Source organism: Corticium candelabrum, chromosome 2, assembly GCF_963422355.1.
Source record: "Corticium candelabrum chromosome 2, ooCorCand1.1, whole genome shotgun sequence".
In the NCBI taxonomy this organism is placed as follows: domain Eukaryota; kingdom Metazoa; phylum Porifera; class Homoscleromorpha; order Homosclerophorida; family Plakinidae; genus Corticium; species Corticium candelabrum.
This window is the reverse complement of record NC_085086.1, coordinates 4,970,635-4,988,927: the sequence shown is the minus strand read 5'-3', so window position 1 is coordinate 4,988,927 and position 18,293 is coordinate 4,970,635. Positions and strand designations below refer to the sequence as shown.

Here is an 18,293-nt window from a genome sequence, read left to right as displayed (position 1 = left end):
CTTGATAATTTCATACAGATATCAATCAAGGACTTGATATCAGTATGAAATTATCAAGTCCATAATGTCAATTGGATGTTAACTTGATATTGGTATGAAATTATCAAGTCTGGAAATATTTTGTCTAGACCTAATTCTGGCTAAAAACTTTAACCCGGGAGAGGCTGAGAACATTAGACTCTGAACACAAGCTTCTAAACAGTACCTTTCAGTTAAAACTCATGTAACAATAGTCGTAGTTTCAAGCAGTGCTGAACGTGAGTTAGTAGGATAGCAAGTCCTAGATTATCTAATAGTACATTAGTGACTTCATCGTACACACAGCTGATGAAATCTGTTAACAATCTATCTACCTGTTTGTCTATGCCATGCATCATCGTACCCTTCCATTTCGATGCCATTATCACATAAAGATCAATTTATGCCAACACTGAACATACGAGAACCTTAGTAATACCGCATCCAAATCATTGACTTTTGTTGTATGAGAATTGAGACAGCTTGGATGCCGACAACTGGGTCTTTGGTTTCTTCACCGGACTTGTCATCTCATCTTCGTCGCCCTCATTCTCAACTGCAGAAGACTGAGTCTTTGGTTTCTTCACGGGACTTTTCACCTGATCTTCGTCACCCTCATTCTCAACTGCGTCTCCAGCAAGTGTTTCTATGGCCTTAGCTGGTTCGATGGCTTTCCTATGGCCAAAGAAGTTCAGTGTAGGTTGTTTGTTTGGTTTTGACTCATCTTTTGACGCATTGCTTCGACATCGCTTCTTTGCCTGCTTGTCAGCACCTGTAATTACAAAGAACATGATTAAATCTATTGAAGTCTACAGGTGTGATTATTAGAAGAGTATATATTCATTGAATAAGCTATGGATTATCGGCATCCTTTCAAAAGAAATTCTAAAAGAAAACATGTCTGAATGATCATCGTCCTACCAATATTAACATGAATACTGTTAGATGGATTCCCCATCATCACTCGCACAATGGCAACATACAGGCCCTTCTCATGTTCATGTGCCTGGTTCTATTTGCATCAACACTTGAAAAAGCTTGACGTGCATATACATCGACATGTGTTTGCCTATGGCCATATGTCTGCTTGTGTATGCTATATATAGTATGTATCTTTCTGCCTGTCCAATGTATTCTCTGTCTGCCATACACACAATTGCTGAAATATTGAATGTCGGCATCAAAAATTCTTGCCAGAAGCTGTAAAATAGACCCGACTTTCTAAATCAATCGCACCAACAGATTGTAAAAACTACTACTGTAAATCAATAAAAATTGTAAGCTATTTAATTTTGTAAATTTGTAAATTGCCAAGAATTTGCTAACATGATTTAAAATAGCTTACTGACTTGTAGCCCAAATATCCATGCAGATGCACATACAATGCTGTTTGAATGATTGTCTTCATTGTTTGGGTTGGGCAGAAACGGCTTTCTCAACAGCTACTCAGGGTAGTGTCCTGCTGGCACTAGCTGTCAACAAATGGGCTTTTGCAAGCCAAGAAATCAGAGACATATTGAGTATGAAGTAGGTACCATACTATGCCGACAAACCTAAGTAGATGTTGATGGAGCCTGTTACTTCTATGCATGTATTCAAGACACATGACGGAAGTATCAAGTTTACGAACATTTGTAGTTATGAACATAAATTAATTTGCACTATTATAAGTGCTACACAAAATGATCAGTTACACTAATAACTCAGAGTGAGAATCGTCGCCAAACATTAATTATGATGACATGAAAACCAAGTACACAAGCCCAAACTCAAAACAAGAATTCGTACACAGAAACTAAGCAACACCAGGCACACACCAATCCATTTCCTAGCAGCCAACATACATGTATGCTACAAGCTACAGTACTTTCTAGCTGTACAATGTCGACATCACAATGCCAAAGCCAAATATGTTGATAGTCTACCTGATACAAATCTGCCTTCAAATGTTGTCTTGTGCAAATATCAGTGGCCGGTATACTAACGGCATGTGCCCTCTAATCACATAACTGAAAGAGTTGCAATTTCTGGCTTGATTAACAGCCATTCATGAACGATGGTTATGTGACAAAACAGCCAAAGCAAAATTGGTTAATCCAATTCAAGAGCCAGACAAACAAACTACAAACGTTAATGCCATTAGTTTGTACTGGCATCTCCCTGTTGTCTGAAGTGATCATTAACATTTGTTAAAAAAGCATAATTCATCAAATCCTAAAACCCTGCCTGAAGATCTCTCTGAAATATATAGACAATGTCTCCGGAAAGTCTTTGAGAATACTTCAATATAAAGGAAGAATAGCCTGCATAATTTCACCTTCTTCCATGAAATCAAAGCTTCCATTTTCTCAATTGTATTCTGTTTATACCACTATTGTACGAACTTCACTAGAACATGCATCAACAGCATGGGCTGGTCTTCCAATCTCATTATGCTCTCAATTGTACATTACAGCTGTAAGGATAGTAACTGGGTTACCAAGATCTACTTAGGTTGCATGCTTACACGAGGTGACTGGTTGGCCTCTCCTGAGAGCAAAGGAGGCAGCTGCCTCCATGTTTATACCTAAAGACTTGATCAATAGCCGCTAGAGAACATTAGATTCTGTGCATAGCTATGACACAAGATACTCATGTCAGTTTAATTAATTTGCTAAGAGCAAAAACAAATGTTGCTCGTTGTTCACCTCCATATTTCGCTTGTAATCATTGCAACTCTCTCCCTGTATTATTATGCAATCTTTCTGTTGACTCTTCTGAAGTTCAGAGTCTTGCCGTTTCTGAGATAATTTTGATTCTGTCTAGTTGTTTATTAACATGCTTGTATTTGCATTTACAGGAATGCCTTTGATACTACCTTTACTCTATTAGGCTGTTACACTGTACAGTACAATACAATACACTACCATACCCTACAATACAATACAATACACAGTCATTACAGATAATTCATAATTCTCTGATAAGCTATTTATTTACCTTTATTTTTCAATGACTCATCTTCCCTTGCCTTAGAAATCCACTCCTGTGATTACATAAGTACTTGAATCATCCAGTAAAACGAATATCTCTCAAAGCAAAGAATTAAAATAAACACACACCTTCTTCTCTTCTTTGCCAAGTTTCTTGAATAGAGATGTACACTGTTTATTGAAAGCATCTCCAGACAAGTCACTGATTTCCTTTTCAAGTAATTCCTTGTTGGCATTGATCCACAGTTGAACTGCAGCTGCTTCCAGTCTAAAATGTATTCTATCAATTAAATGGTAAATGGACCTGATAATGTGCATAGTTTGCTGTTGATTTGCCACATGTACTCAAATTGACATATAAAGAAAAACAAGTATACCAAAAACAGAAACAACAAACACACACTAAAATCTTCACAAAGTCAGTACAGTGTACAGAAAAGCACATAACACAAGTCACTGTCTTGTCTATCCTATAATTCATTTGTCAACTCCACATTTTGTAAGCTACCCATTTTGGGTTTGACTGCTCGACTGGCTAAAACAACATACTGAGAGAACCCTGGCAACAGAGAAGGACTAACAAAAAAAGGAGTAAAAACCAGCAGCAATACAAACCAACACAGAGAGACAAGTACTGCCAAAAATTCTGCTTTACCGTTTTGCTTTGCTTATACGTTTCACTGGCCGCTCCTTGTTTTCATCTTCACCATTCAAGCTAAATCTCTTTCGAGCTGAGATATCAAGTCTCTTCACAGCTGGACTAGTCTTGGATAAGCTGTCTAGAAATCCACTGTTTGTGTTAAATGTTGAATCGGAAACAAGACACTCCGCCTACGATTATAGATTAGATTGAGTCACAACTAAAATGGCATTGACTAGCATACAAATAAGCAAACAGTAGAACAGACAAACAAAAAGAAAGATGTAGGAAAAAATGGCAAAAATCCTGGCCACCTTTTTGAAAGGATTGGCAGCAGCAATGCTTCTGGTTTCATGTCTTACTGTCGAAGACGTTGCCGTAGGAGCTGCATCAGTACTTGCCCTTTCCTCTTCTTCAAGCTCACTGTCTGACTCTATTTCTGGTGTTGAGGTTTTCTGTCGTTGTTTGAGTGTTTCTTGCTGACGATTCAACTGAATGGCCTGAATAACATGAGGATATTACAAAAGACTACAAATTGCAAAGATCACTCCAAATGCTTGAACATACAAATTTGCATATTAGAAATACGCACTAGATTCCAGCCATAAACTTCTTGATACAACCATTATACAAAGGGTTAGGTAGGACCTAATCACCAGTCTGGCTTAAAATGCACTATCAATAAGAACTTCGGGCATGTTAGCAAATGGGTGAAGCAAAATTAGAAACCATTGTGGAAGCAACATTTTATTCAGACCTCATACACATTGCTGCACAGTAACCCAAACTTGCCTAGAATGCAAAGTCTATGTTGACAATCAGCCAAAAACTCACGACAACAAGTCTGTTGTATGACTACTAAGAGACACTTGAAAGAGGTAATTCAACTGAACACAGTGAGTCTACTCCTGCAAAATAAGATGCATGGCCACTTGCCTCTAGCTCTCATGAAATAGACGGCATGACAAACAAAGGCGTACTAATGTTTGGCAAATGTAAGACCAAGGTGCTGTCATGAGTGAAATATATTTCTTATTTAATTAGCATTAACCTAAGAATAGAAAACACCACGTAATTAATTTTAAGCACCTGACCAAATAAGATTTCAAAAAACTGGAATCAAGCTACACCCCAGCTACAAAAGGTGTGCCTTTCTCACCTGAAAAGATCCAGAATTAACAGATTCTCCATTAACTTTTATAACACTGGAAGCCATTCTTCTGTCTCCTGAACTTAAATGTGTTCTCTCAACAATCCCACCATAACCATCAGTCCCCTCCTCTTCAAGCTCATCATCAGACTCCTCTTCTTCCTCTTCATCTCGCTGTCGTGCCAAATCATCAAGTCGCTGAGCTAATGGTAGACGTTTCATTCTTGATGCATATTTAATGGCAAGACTGATCTACATAACAAAGAAGAGACATCAACTCTCACACAAGCAAAGAACAAGTGGTGTTTCACAAAGAAAACCACTATAAGCATGTCCATCAATAATGACACAAAAAATAGACTAAACTTACTGTTTGACTGTCTGGTAGAAGAGATGCTATTTCAGCAGCTCGAAATTCTCTGTCTGCTTTGCAAGCCAACTGGAAGAAAATCAACATGCAATTAAATAATTTATGACACTTGTCTTGATACTATAAGATTAACAAATCATAAAATAATCCTCTCAATATGTTAGTATTTGTATATAAATAAACGAGTCATCAAACTAGAGAAGTGGAATGCAATTACTGCAAACATCTTCATCAAAATGGTAATCGACTCTTTGTTATTTGCCAATCTTCCATGAATATCATCATCAGACGTTGCAAACATCGATGCACGAAGAAAACGTTCCTATAACAAGAACAACAAGCAATAAGAAGAGATGCAACTGATAAGACACAAAAACAAACTGACAAACAAATAGCAAACAGCCAGCCTGTCAACCAGCCAGCCAAAACATGACAACAGAGACAAACAAAAACAAAATTCACAAATTGGCAAGTAGAATAATAGGTCGACTAATAAAAAGTCAGAAATCTGCCTCATTCGTACAAACCAAGATAAACAATAAAGTAAACAGTTAGGCACACAAGAGTACATCAGCAAATAACAGAAATTCAAATAATAAGCTAAATTGATGAGAAATAGGTACGAGATACAACTGACAAATGATTTAACTAAACAATTATTCTGACAAGCATAAAGATGATGACAGTTACAAACCTCAAGCTGCCCTTTCTCGGTAAACTGCTCACATACTGGCAAATTCAATGGCAGTGTGGTAGGAACCGGACGTGGAAGAGTTGTGGGATAAGTCAAACCCTTGCAGAGAATACACCTAAAAGCAACAGATCAATAAACAACAAGACTACCGGAAACAACAAACAAGATAATGTGTACATAATAAATGCAATCAAACAGCTTTACTAAAGACACCACTAGAGTTTAATAATCACAGAAGAAACGAAACATAAAGTAATAACCTTATCTGTGGTAGAGTACCATCAATGCCAATAATCCAGTAATGATGAGACTTTCCCTTCAACTAATGAGAAAAGAATTAGCACGTCATGTGAAATGAGTGTAAACTACCTTACTCACATGATCTCTTAAGTTGGCTACTGGCTGCCACACATTGCCACCAGCCATGTTGAAGACACGTATAACACCAGCAGAATCATAAGAGGTAGGAAGTCCAGATGACATAAATCTAAATTGCAAAATTTATGAGACAGTAAGTATGAAACTTCAACAACATTATTAGAACCCATGTACACATAACAAAGCGAGGTTGTAATGTTTACAGATGTGTTTGTCTGTGTGTCTGTGTCAGTCTGTAAACACAATATCTGTCTTTTAGCGGCTTAATTAATTAACATATCAATATGAAATTTAGCATCAAGATGTAGCACAAAAAGACATCAAATGGCACCCGATTTGCAATACAAATTACAAGTGAGTCATCCGTCAGTCACAACAGTCTTGGATGACATTACTTGTAATGTTGCCATGGCATAAAATTGCCTTGAAACCATTGCCATAGATCTTAACTAGCAACCAGATAAATGAGTTTTTTACATAATTTAGCAAATCAACCATCAGCAAAAAATATGCAGAGTTCATCAAAATGGGAAAAAAAATGCAAGGCCCTAGTACCTAACAAGTGTGTGTTATCACAAATTGACCACATCTTTACCCTATCCAAGTGAGGGTTGACTTTGGTGTCAGAGGCAAACAATGCTGTGCAACTAGTTGCCTTTGTCGTCGTCCCATGTCCAGCAGCCAAAATCCTAAATTTTGCTCACCAGACAATCCTACACGTGTGACCAAGAGAACAGAATTAAAACCAAATACAGTAGAAGAAAATAACAACTAAACAGACAAAAAGAGACTGAGAGGCAGACATATAAGCGATCAAGCAAGCAAGATGCAAACGTCAAGACACACTGTCAAGTATAAATAGACAACCATGCAAAGCAGCTCCACAGACAAGTTACAGTAATACAGAAGCAAACCTTGTCCTTGATGGAAAACTACAAACACAAGTGCTCCTTGCAATGTGACAGATATGACCGGTCCAGGAAGAGACCAAATGGAACGTTGAATGCCCGTAATAGTAAAAATACGCAAAAAATTGTGACTCGTGGCAACAGCGGCAAAGCAATCACTGACACCTATCGCCTATAGAATACAAATTAATCAAGAAGAAAATACATGTATATGTAATGGCAAAACAAATACAAAAGACCATAAGCGAGATGGAACAAAACACGTAGGCAGCTAGCTAAAGAAAACAGAATCAGGGGCTTTCCTCAAAATTTTGCAACACCGTCGCAGCAGAACTAGAGCTGGCAGGGGATCTGCATATTCGTGAGACTCTTCACTCACATGATATTTTCTAATTTGCTCATACTCTATAATCATGATGATACTACTGATAGTGCAGACAAATACTAGTAGTTTAGTATGTTGCCCATGAATTCAGTTTTTAACGTCACATACGACTGTTACAAAAGTTTTCTGTATTTGAAAGTCATAGTTGCATAGAGTAAGACCTTGGATTGATATCTGCATGCAGTGATTCAGTGTCCTACATGCATCCTAGATGATACTGTAACCAGAAATGATCATGTAACTACACTGACCACAGCATGGCACAGCACTTCTGCACAATGCTGTGCCGTGGCTATGATGCTGGGCACCTCACCTTGATGTTCTCTTCACTTGACATTGAACATACCCATTCTTTAGCTGTGTCCCAAGAGCCAAAGTGAAGGCACTGTAGTTTGCTACAAATAGACAAAAATCAAGAAATGCCAAACTAATTGCAGCTAAACATGGAGCATAATTTCTATAGAAAAAAATTATAGACAAACAGACAACAGGGACAGACAACAGACCAATACACAAACACGTAGGTGATAACCAAACAAATATGTACACTCAATGCAATATCACTGAATCACACAATTACTAAAAGATGAGTTAAAGTAGGCAAAAACGCCTTAAGGATGACAAAGTCAACTCCCTCCCCGGCCGAAAATGGCAATTACCTGAACACAAACAGGAAAAAGATAGCGAAAGTTGCCCCAAACAACTCTGTACTAAAAAATGACTTAGAAACCCAAGGTGTCAACTTGACACAAGCCAAGGAACAAACACAAGACAGAAACAGATGGAAACAACTTGCCACCCAGTGTGCCCTCAAGTATACAAAACTAAAGTAACTAAAACTGACTAAGAATACAAACAAAACCAGCAGCAACACAGGCTTTAAACAACCTTGGAGACTCTTCACTCTTTTCACATGCCAACAAAACTGCCATACTAGACAGTGATGCCATCGTGTGGCTAAGATGATTCGAGAGATGAATCGAATGATGATGACTTGCATTGTGAAATTCAATATCTATTGTCGACAAGTTGTCTTCGTTATTTTGTCTCACTGACCCAATCAGATTGTAAGCCTACGCAAAGACAACAATATCTCACTTCATCATCAACACTCACATGGCAAAAACACATGACAGAATTATGACTTATTACCACTCAGGGGTCGTTAAAATTATCAAACAATTTCACAAGCGTACAAAGCACACACTAGGAAGGAGTTTGTTATGGCCTCAGTATGCTGTATATAAAATGTTGATCGGTGGGTAGCAAATGAGTTGTGCTAATTTCTCTTTTTTCCATGGATGGAATTGCATTATGTGTTGTTCCTGTGCTAGTCAATCGTATGGATTGCAAACATATATGTATAACTGCTAAAACATCATCAACATCAGCCATCCATAAAGAGCCCAGCTGTCTCTACTATGACTTCCTCAATGTTTTCGTCATTGTCCATTTGAATGACCGGAAACCTCAAGCTGCTATCATTTGAGGGAGTCAATTGGAATGGAAGAAGAGATGTAACAATGGAGAAGCATTGAAGACCACACGTCAACATCCAAACAAATGGAACCATGGTCAAGCTATTGAACTCTGCATCAACATATTGCGTACACTTTGGGGAAGGGGCTTTAGCAAAGAATGCGCTTTGTATGCTCATGAAATTGTCGATAATATTGATTGAACCTTTAGCACCCAATTCTCAACCAAAATAATGTGTAATAAAAGTTACCACAGGGATTTATATACCACTCCTATCTGGACTCTCTCAAAGTCCAAGCATTCCGTCATTGAACACTCCCATTCAGTTCAGTGATGATGCAATGCAAAATACACAATATGGACTTCGTTCACATGTACATGTATATAACGATGTGTGTAAACATACAATTACTGTAATCAACAAAATTTTGTACACATCTAGCTTTCGTAAATTTTGTAAGCAATATCAGGTTTACTAAAGTTAAATAAATGCTTACTAATTTTTGTCCCTCACATCACTTTCAGTTTTAGCGACACTTGCCAGAGTACTAATCATCATCACGTGTCACGGGTGCCAGAGAGATAAGAACTTGATGAGATGGGACACGTGCATATGTGCAGTGTTGATGTTCTGCACAGAAAAGTGGCTATGCTCAACCAAACTCACACTACTAATTAGTACCCCACTCAAGACTGTCCATTTTGGCCAGAATGTCCATTGCCTGGCTCCTGAGGCAGAATAATTATACTACCTTATGAACTTACACCTACATGATTTCATACTAGATTATTATAGGGCCAAGTTCAGCGGCAGCTTACAGTCTTCTGCAGAGATAGAACACTAGCCTATCCTCAGTAACATGTTGCTCACAATTGGAGCTTGCCACTTTGCTGGACTGCATCTTTTCACAATGTTTACGTTTCTGTTCATTGCTGATGAAGGATGAGCCACTTGTTGGCAATCAGCTGAATGGCACAAACTGTGAACCTTAGGTAAAACCACACATAATGTGAAACATTGGCAATATCAAGGTGACTGTGGTAAACTGAGAGAATCATGGTGCTTCTGCTTAACACCCCCACGAAGCTTGGGGAGGCTATAAATTAATTTAGGTAATTAAAGATTTCTTCCTCACCATGAAACGAGATGTCAGAATCTCTGGTGTAGAGCCAGGAAGAAATGGTTTCTGAATTTCAGTGGGTGGAGGGCAACGACACACAGGAACTTGAGCCCCTTTCACAGAGTTTATCTATTAAACAACCATGGTAGCCAAAACCAGAAACAGAAACTGATTAAACAATAAAAGAAACAAATTACCATTCCATCATCTTTCCTTTTATCCTCTTTCAAAGCTTCTAACAGTGAAGCATCTAACACATTCACAAAGCAACCTCAACAAAAAGATTTAGACACAGTTACAAACACATGCTGCCAATCAACACAGTAGTTTGCTAATGCATGCACATTTAAGAGATTAATCGCTCAAACAAAACAGTCTAAACATTTAGTAGACATATTGCATTGAGAGATCCATTTCAGTACAATACAAGAACAATCTATTAAGAGTTGCAATCTTCCACTACAACAATAAGACAGCAATCTCACCAATAACTGAGTCATTTGTTGGCTCTCTATTGTCAATATCACCCAACACGTCATCTTCCACATCTTCATCGCTTTCATCTTCAAAAGCCATTACTCTCGACTTTTTCCTTACAGAGACAAACTCTGTGTCATCCTCGTTTTTGCCATCATAGTCCTCTGCTTCTGCAGCTTCAATGTCCAGAAAAGCATTCATCTGGTCATCATCAGCATCATCAAACAAACCAGCACTACCATACTGATCATCTTCAACAACATTCTGTAATCACATAAAGAACAGATACAGCCACACCGAAAAGACTGTCAGATTATTAAATATGAGGTATTTGGGGTAACCCGCACGCCCGTGTTTGGCGGTCTCTTCCCATTTTTGGCACATGAGCTCTTCAGGTAGCATGGTGTCCTCTACACTCGCGCATCTAAGTAAACCTCTCTGATATACATAAATAAAACTCTATGGAAGACTAAATTTTAATTTTAATTTATTGATCTTGTGTGCAAGCTAACCTAAGATCAACAGTGCATTCACACTGCAACCTTGAGTCAAGAACACTTGAAGGTAAGGACAAAAATAAAGCAGATGGCCAAACCCCTTAACAATGAAAAAGTATCCTTGCCTATTCACTTGATAAGTATGTGAATGCAGTTGAGTCTCAAGGAGACTTCGATAAAAAAAAGTGTAAAACTACTTGACTGGAACTCTAAAAGAGAAATCCAGGCAGCTGATTGATTAATCAATGAAATATCAACTACAGGGGCATGGCGTTATAAGTGAGATAGACTTAAAACTCCAGATATTCTCATTGCTCCACCTCTAAGCATGCGTGCCTAGTCTACTAGTGCTGCATATAGCTAACGTTGGTAGAAAAATGGCAGCAAGGCGCTGACAGTGACATCAATTATAGTAAAAGCATGCAGATCATCAGAAAAAAATACATGTAGGTCTTGTGTAGGTAAATGTGCAGTAGAGAACTGGTGCAACAGTCTATTTTTTACCTTATTTGAGTAATGGCGGTAGTTTGTGTTGGATCAGAGTATCTATGCATGCATCGGCAATGCATGATACAGTTATTCTCTTGACCAAAAGAGCTTGCGCTTTACGTCGAGTGTAAGAGCAATCTGCTCAAAATCGTCTTATAAGGACATACCCTTCTAAGTGAGGTAATAGGGTAATTCACCTCTTGTCTCAGGTTTCAGAGACTACAAATGGCATGCAAATAACCATTTGTATTTGTGCAATTGGCATATTAAGATTACACCGATGCACAATCTGCCTTACCTCCACATTAACTTGTTGAGAACGAATAACAGCTTGAAGTTTGAATTCACCAATTTTACCCTAAAGACATCAAATTAAAAATCACTGTCATTCTAATGGTTGCAGAAATAAACCATTGTGTTCGCATAGAGAAGCTCGTCGAGTTTGGGATGCCAACATAGAGCGGTTATAGGACTAGGTTCTGTTGAAAACCTGTTGACAAAAATATACAATAGTACATTGTCCATTGACAAACACATGCACTGTTCTATGCAAAAAATAGAAATTAGTGAAAGACACCATCAGAAGCATCAAATCACATGTGCAAGTCAGCAAGCATGCAAGCACACAGCAAAAACAGGCTGCCAGCCAAGCAAGCAGAGTGAATGTGAACCAAAAACACAAACAAACAAAATAAACACAGAGACATACAGACAAACAAGACACTCGAGAAACAAAAGCAAGAAAACATTAAAGACTAAATAAAAGAAATCATTACTCTTTAGTTACATCCAAGTCTTACACTTTGAGAGCTTTCCTGTCATTGACACTCCAAATAAAGACATCTCCTCCAATGCAACCACTTGCCACATAACTTCCACAAGGAGACCAAATAATCACATTTACAGTCTAGAAGTAGACACAACAAACTGATTCCTAGAGGAGTTCTTTCTACAATATCGCTATTAGCAAACTACTAACTACTAATAAACATGTAAATTTGGTTCAATCAAACAAACAGTTAACAGACATCTGTTTGTCTGCCTATTTGTCTGTCCATCAGTCTTTCTGCTATTTCTTTGTCTGTCTGTCTGTCTGCCTGTCTATCGGTCTCCTGTTTGTCTGTTGGTTGTCCATCCATTAGTCTGTCTGTCTTCTTGTTCGCCCATCTATCTGCCAACCTGTCAGTCCGTCCGTTCATCCGTCCCTTATTCTGTGTCTGTCTCAGTCTGTCCATCTGTTTGTTTGCCTAACTAACTCACCTAATTAATCTCCCAACATCAAGTATAAGATTTAATTTATTATAATTAGACACAACAAATGTAAGCAACTTAATCTGTCATTGCCAGACAGTAAATATTTCTGTATTGCCCAATTCAGGAGATCCCAAAATTATAACAACATTTTACCATCTAGCTATACTACTTTCTCTTCTTTCAATAACCATGCCATTTCACTATTATACAGTGTTATTTGACCTCTCCAAAACTTATAACATACACCACTGGCTATGTGGAGACAAAGCTGCTGACAATGTAGAGATGAGATAGTGCACAGCTTTGAAGTAGTTACTGTTCCTGCAGTGTTAATTGGACAATTGCCAGCAGGAAGCAGAAAACATTGTTAACAGCTCTGCAGAACTGTTGCCAAGTATATTCAGTAGTTCCACCTGACAACGGGTGATTCAACAGTTCCATCTGTCATTGGATATTCCTGAATACTAATCTGTACTAAACAAGTTAGTATCCGTTATTGATAGTCAGACATACGTACTTTGTCCGCAACCAATTAAATCATCGTTTGTCTAACGGTTTGGGAGGCACTCTGGAAAACCCCATTCCCAGAACTGAACCTATACTGATGTAATGTGACAATCGCTAGTGACTACCATCACACCTTTCTCTCATCTCCATCACCGCCCTGATCGTGTTGCAGTGAAAATGCCAACTCCCACGACTCTCTCTCGTAAAACTGAGCAGATCGTCCAACTGGAACCGCAAGGTACTAAACAAATAACAACAACCTCAATGTCAGATAAACGACCAAGGCTATGCACTACAATAGTACATAATGCATTGCAACTTAGAGTAACATAATTGTCATTAAATTTCTCACTTTGCCATCAGCTGGCTTCCAAGCTATACGACACAAGCTCTCAGCAGTGCTGCAGTCAACATAATATTTAAGAAAACATTGAATTACATCAATTTCACCAACAAAATTAAAACAACTCTAAAGTGTACAATTCCCTATAGTCAACAGTTGTCTTGTAGCTTATTTAAGGTTGACAAAACACTATCAATTTCAGTATTTTGTAAAGCCAGACCAATTACTTTCTTGACGCTTGATTCACCAATCCAGTTTGAGGTTGACCAAATATATAATAAAAATTTTGATGTTTGCTAACGTAATGCTTGCCTCCGGGAAAGGGTTTGGTACTGTGGAATTTTGGTTCGATACACAATTACTGCGGGTAGTACATGTATCCCTGACTGCATGTTTGTATCCATGTTCTATAGGTCTCTTCCGGTATCCATGTGTACTTAGTTTCAGTGTTCCTTTTGGATGCTCATAGACGATGCAATGAGAACAGCGCATGGTCAAAATATCATGTCATCATTATCTATTTCAGTCGGCCAGTCACTGAATACGTAATGTCAGTAAACCTGACATCAACAAATTTAGCTGACCCGGCCTTAGAGTCTGCAACCCATGATATCTGTCAAATTATTTATAGAGAACACCCCTATTACACTGTAACAGTAATATCCAACATACACAGGCATATGCTCAAAGCTTAGAGAGGCAATTTCAATGCCTAAATTTCCTTGTTTTTTAGTATCCTTTGTTAATTAAGCTTGCACAGTGCAGTAATCTACTGTTTTCCTTTGGTCAACTCTCTAAAATTTGTAATAACTCCTGTATTCGTTGTGACTGGTAATCTTGGTGTAATTCAAAAGCACAAGAGCTCAAATTTCCTTAGATCTGACCCACAGTAACACTAACAAAGTTTCAGCATTTCTGCATATCAATGTGTAGCTATTAATTTGTTAAAACAGTAGCTATTCATGACATCAAATGCCATAAATTACTTCAATATAAAGTAGGATGTCAGTTATCTGAACACTTTGGAACACGACGCTATTCATAACTCCGAATATTTCAGATAACTAATGCTATCTCTCCTGTTGCCACAAACAAGTGTCCCTGTGTCTGTGAGGCTGCCCATGCACACTCAATTAGGCCAAATCCATATGTAGTGAACAACCATTGCATAAACACCCAAACTTGACTGCACTCTATAAGGTAATAATGAGAAAATAGTTTACAATAACTTAATATTCACCTTGTTGTGCATGCGCATACTTCTAGAGGATGTCCGAGGCACACTGCGTTCGGTTAACTAACACTTTCGGATGGTGTTCGCATACTGTAACTGACATCCTACTGTATTACAATGATTCCTATATTGCATAACCACAAACAAGATGTTCATTGTTTGGTATGCATTCAGCTAGCCTGTGAATTCAGCATCTATGTCACAAATGTGGCCATCAAATTCCATTATTCCTACATCGTGTTGTGATGAAAATGGAACTACACTTGTACTGCAGTTATAAACATTTCACTAAGTGTACTCCAAACAAACACCGGCATTTCACTATAAGCATGCAATCCAAAATAAAAGCAAACACAGAGTAGTCAAATATGGAATATTAAATTAAGCCCTGAGATACAAATTTCCCTTGTTGAAACGCGAAATAAAAAGGAGCTCGAAAACAAATAGCTCCACTAATGGTATCCCTTGTTGTTACCTTACTAATCTACACGATCATTGAAAACTTGTCCAAATGTGATAGAGTACATATGTATGTCAAGTGAAACACTAACACAAACACCATACTTACATGTCTGAGCACACACATGTGCAAGTGCAGACAACACCACAAGGTACAACACACAAATGCGCGCGTGCGCGCGCGCGCACACACACACACACACACACACACACACACACCTGTGTATGCATGAACACGAGTACAACAAGAAGACAAACTGTAGATAAAAGACAAATACGGAGATAACTTGCCACACAATACGTCAAACAATTACTATTTGCAGCCTCCATTCTACATTCACGCACTCTCTATCATTTGATTTCTTTAACACATTCAGAGTTTGACAAACAGCGTAGTTCATGAGTCTCCATATTCTCACAGTTCCATCACAACTTGCAGATGCCTATATAATGAATGCATAAATAAACCTACAGTTAATTTTTATGACAAAAAAACACCAACCAGATATTTGTCAAGAGGATCAAAAGATAAACTGAGAATAGGAGCCTCGTGATTACGAAGAACTTTCTGATTGCCTGATGACAACTCAACTAACTTGATTTCAAAGTCACTAAAGTCAACAAACGGATAAGGTAAGATTGGAAAGAAAAATGTCAACAGACAGCTAATGTGCAATACATGTTTGCAAACAAAAAGGCATACACATTGTATAACCAGAAAATAGAAGACTCAAATATCCATTCAAGAAAAGCACAAGCATGCAACTAACAGACTGAGAAATAGATCCATCAAAGATCTCGAGACATAACAACAGCTGACAAAATACTGCAGATTTCAAAACTCACTAGTGAAGAATAGTCTCAGACTTTTAGTCAACTGAGCTGATTAATACTGCAAGAGATATCTTAAGATTGCTTTCCCTACAAATGCTTGCAGCTCCCAGCATTCACGTCTTCGCACATTAGCTTTCTTACATACATAGGTACTAAGGTATGTCTATGTAACTCTGCTATGAAGTTTAGTTAATGTCATTTCTTCTTATTGCTTTAATCACCGGCGTGGCATCGAAGGGGTACTGGGTGAGGATATAACCCCCAAACATTCTATTGTCATCAAGATGCCATCTAATTTGATGATCGCAGCGAGCCTTGAAAGTCTCTTTGGCACAGACTGTTACTGTTTCCACTCCATTACGCACACTGATAACAGTCAGTGCCACAATATATTTGTAACTATTAACTTACATGTGCTGCAGACTGTGAGCACAAGAAAAGTAAAAAGTAGAAAATGGGTGTGGTTTGCAGTCTAATGTATTATTAGCTCCCGAACTTGCTACACCGGTGTGCATATTAGTTTGATCTAAAAAGATATATAATGTTTGACAGACAGACGTGATTAGTGTTACTACTTCTGCATAGCTATAATATATGAAATATAAGTATTTTAACACAATGACAGACAGACGGACAGTCAGACAAACAAACCTAGTTGTCTTAGAACATGCTGATTTTTTATAGGCTGTTGAAATATATGTACGTGTATTGACAGACAGACAGACAGACAGACAGACAGACACAGATGCAACTAGACAGACAGACAAACAGACATACATGCATATAGACAGACAGACAAGACAGACTGACATACTTCCTACATTTTGAATAAAACTGTAAGAGTGCAATATGAACTCAAAATCGGGCTAAGTAGCCTCCAACAATTAATTAGTGAATGTAGTGCTCTGCCAAAATACTCTTAATTAATCACACTCTTACAGACGGTGTTGGCTAGAAAGATGATCAGAGTAACATATGGACAGAATACTGACCAGAGTTTAGATGTTGTTCAACTTTCAATTCAGTAAACTAAATTTCGGTTTGTAGGCTCCGTAGGGGAGCTTTTTAATGCTAATTGTTATTTGTGTAATTGTAATTGTAGTTGTGACACTTGTTGTTCATTAGCTGTTACTTTAGTTTCACCTGTATTAGCTTCGATGTATAAAAATATATGAAATTTGACAGACAGACAGACAGACAGACAGACAGACAGACAGACAGACAGACAGACAGACACACACACACACACACACACACACACACACACACACACACACACAGAGACAAACAGACAGACACAGACAAACAAAATGAAATGTAACTGCCAGTACTAGAACCGAATTGACAACCCCTACTGCAAGGCAAAGACAAGACAAACCCGACCTCGCTCCAGCTCCAATCCACGTTCCATCTGCGTTGAAACACACACAATATACGGGCATCGAAAATCGAGCCACTATCCCGTCCGGTTCGCCCTACACACCCAACACACCGACCCAGTCACACGCACGGATACTCAAAACAGGATAACTCCAATCACCCCAGGAAGCTTCAGAGCTTGCACATTACAGTCGTCGTCTGCCAATACAACACGGCCCCTCTACGACACCAAACAGACGCGTCACAACGTGGAATTCTGCACTATGAAAATATTCCCACATCACCTTGCAAGCCACTGCGTACACAGATCCTGTCCCCGTCTGTGCAGTGACGTCATCACCGTCAAATGATTCTAGAATGCGCACGTCACCTTCTCCTCCTCCCGTTATGATCAAACTGAAAGACATCGGCACCACGATAGGGACACATGGTGTCTAACACGAGCTGTTGCACTTATTTCCAACCTTCCCGTCTCGTCAAACGTCACGTCGGTGTGTCCCTCGCTGTGCAGAATGCGGGAGTCGATCTCGTCCATTGTGTTTCGCGCGGTTTTTCAATTCACGTGATAGGTCACGTGGAGTCCTTCCTCGGAGCTCCGCGGCGACAGGACTGCACGGCGCTTGTGCCGGTTAGTCGAGTGCGGCTGGTGGTGGAGAGACAGCAACTGAGAGGTTTTTATGACACGTGAGCAGTTTCATCAAATC

The 18,293-nt window shown here is 38.6% G+C and overlaps 1 protein-coding gene across 1 annotated transcript; it reads right to left on the bottom strand.

Moving 5' to 3' along the window:
• Positions 1-186: 186 nt before the first annotated feature.
• On the bottom strand, positions 187-17,667 carry LOC134198152 (WD repeat and HMG-box DNA-binding protein 1-like). The gene is made up of 26 exons (XM_062667491.1): positions 17,593-17,667; positions 15,878-15,986; positions 15,721-15,818; positions 13,692-13,740; positions 13,473-13,580; positions 12,379-12,485; positions 11,990-12,068; positions 11,877-11,936; positions 10,601-10,856; positions 10,313-10,365; positions 10,131-10,244; positions 8,404-8,588; positions 7,829-7,910; positions 7,137-7,302; positions 6,818-6,935; positions 6,223-6,331; positions 6,105-6,166; positions 5,845-5,959; positions 5,368-5,472; positions 5,151-5,219; positions 4,790-5,032; positions 3,945-4,130; positions 3,646-3,821; positions 3,120-3,258; positions 2,998-3,043; positions 187-790 (listed from the first exon to the last, which is right to left on the bottom strand). Exons 1-26 carry the CDS (start codon positions 17,649-17,651, stop codon positions 468-470), a joined length of 3,216 nt encoding a protein of 1,071 aa, XP_062523475.1. The 5' UTR covers positions 17,652-17,667; the 3' UTR covers positions 187-467.
• Between the last annotated feature and the right edge of the window lie 626 nt (positions 17,668-18,293).

What these genes read in the sequence shown, in the direction of transcription:
- LOC134198152 (XM_062667491.1), bottom strand. Translation starts at nt 17,651, where the DNA reads ATGCCCGTATATTGTGTGTGTTTCAACGCAGATGGAACGTGGATTGGA. An exon ending in TGGATTGGAGCTGGAGCGAG is followed by an intron (nt 15,987 to 17,592) that starts GTCGGGTTTGTC and finishes TGTTGACTTTAG; the next exon opens with TGACTTTGAAATCAAGTTAG. An exon ending in TTCTGACATCTCGTTTCATG is followed by an intron (nt 8,589 to 10,130) that starts GTGAGGAAGAAA and finishes GTCTTTGCGTAG; the next exon opens with GCTTACAATCTGATTGGGTC.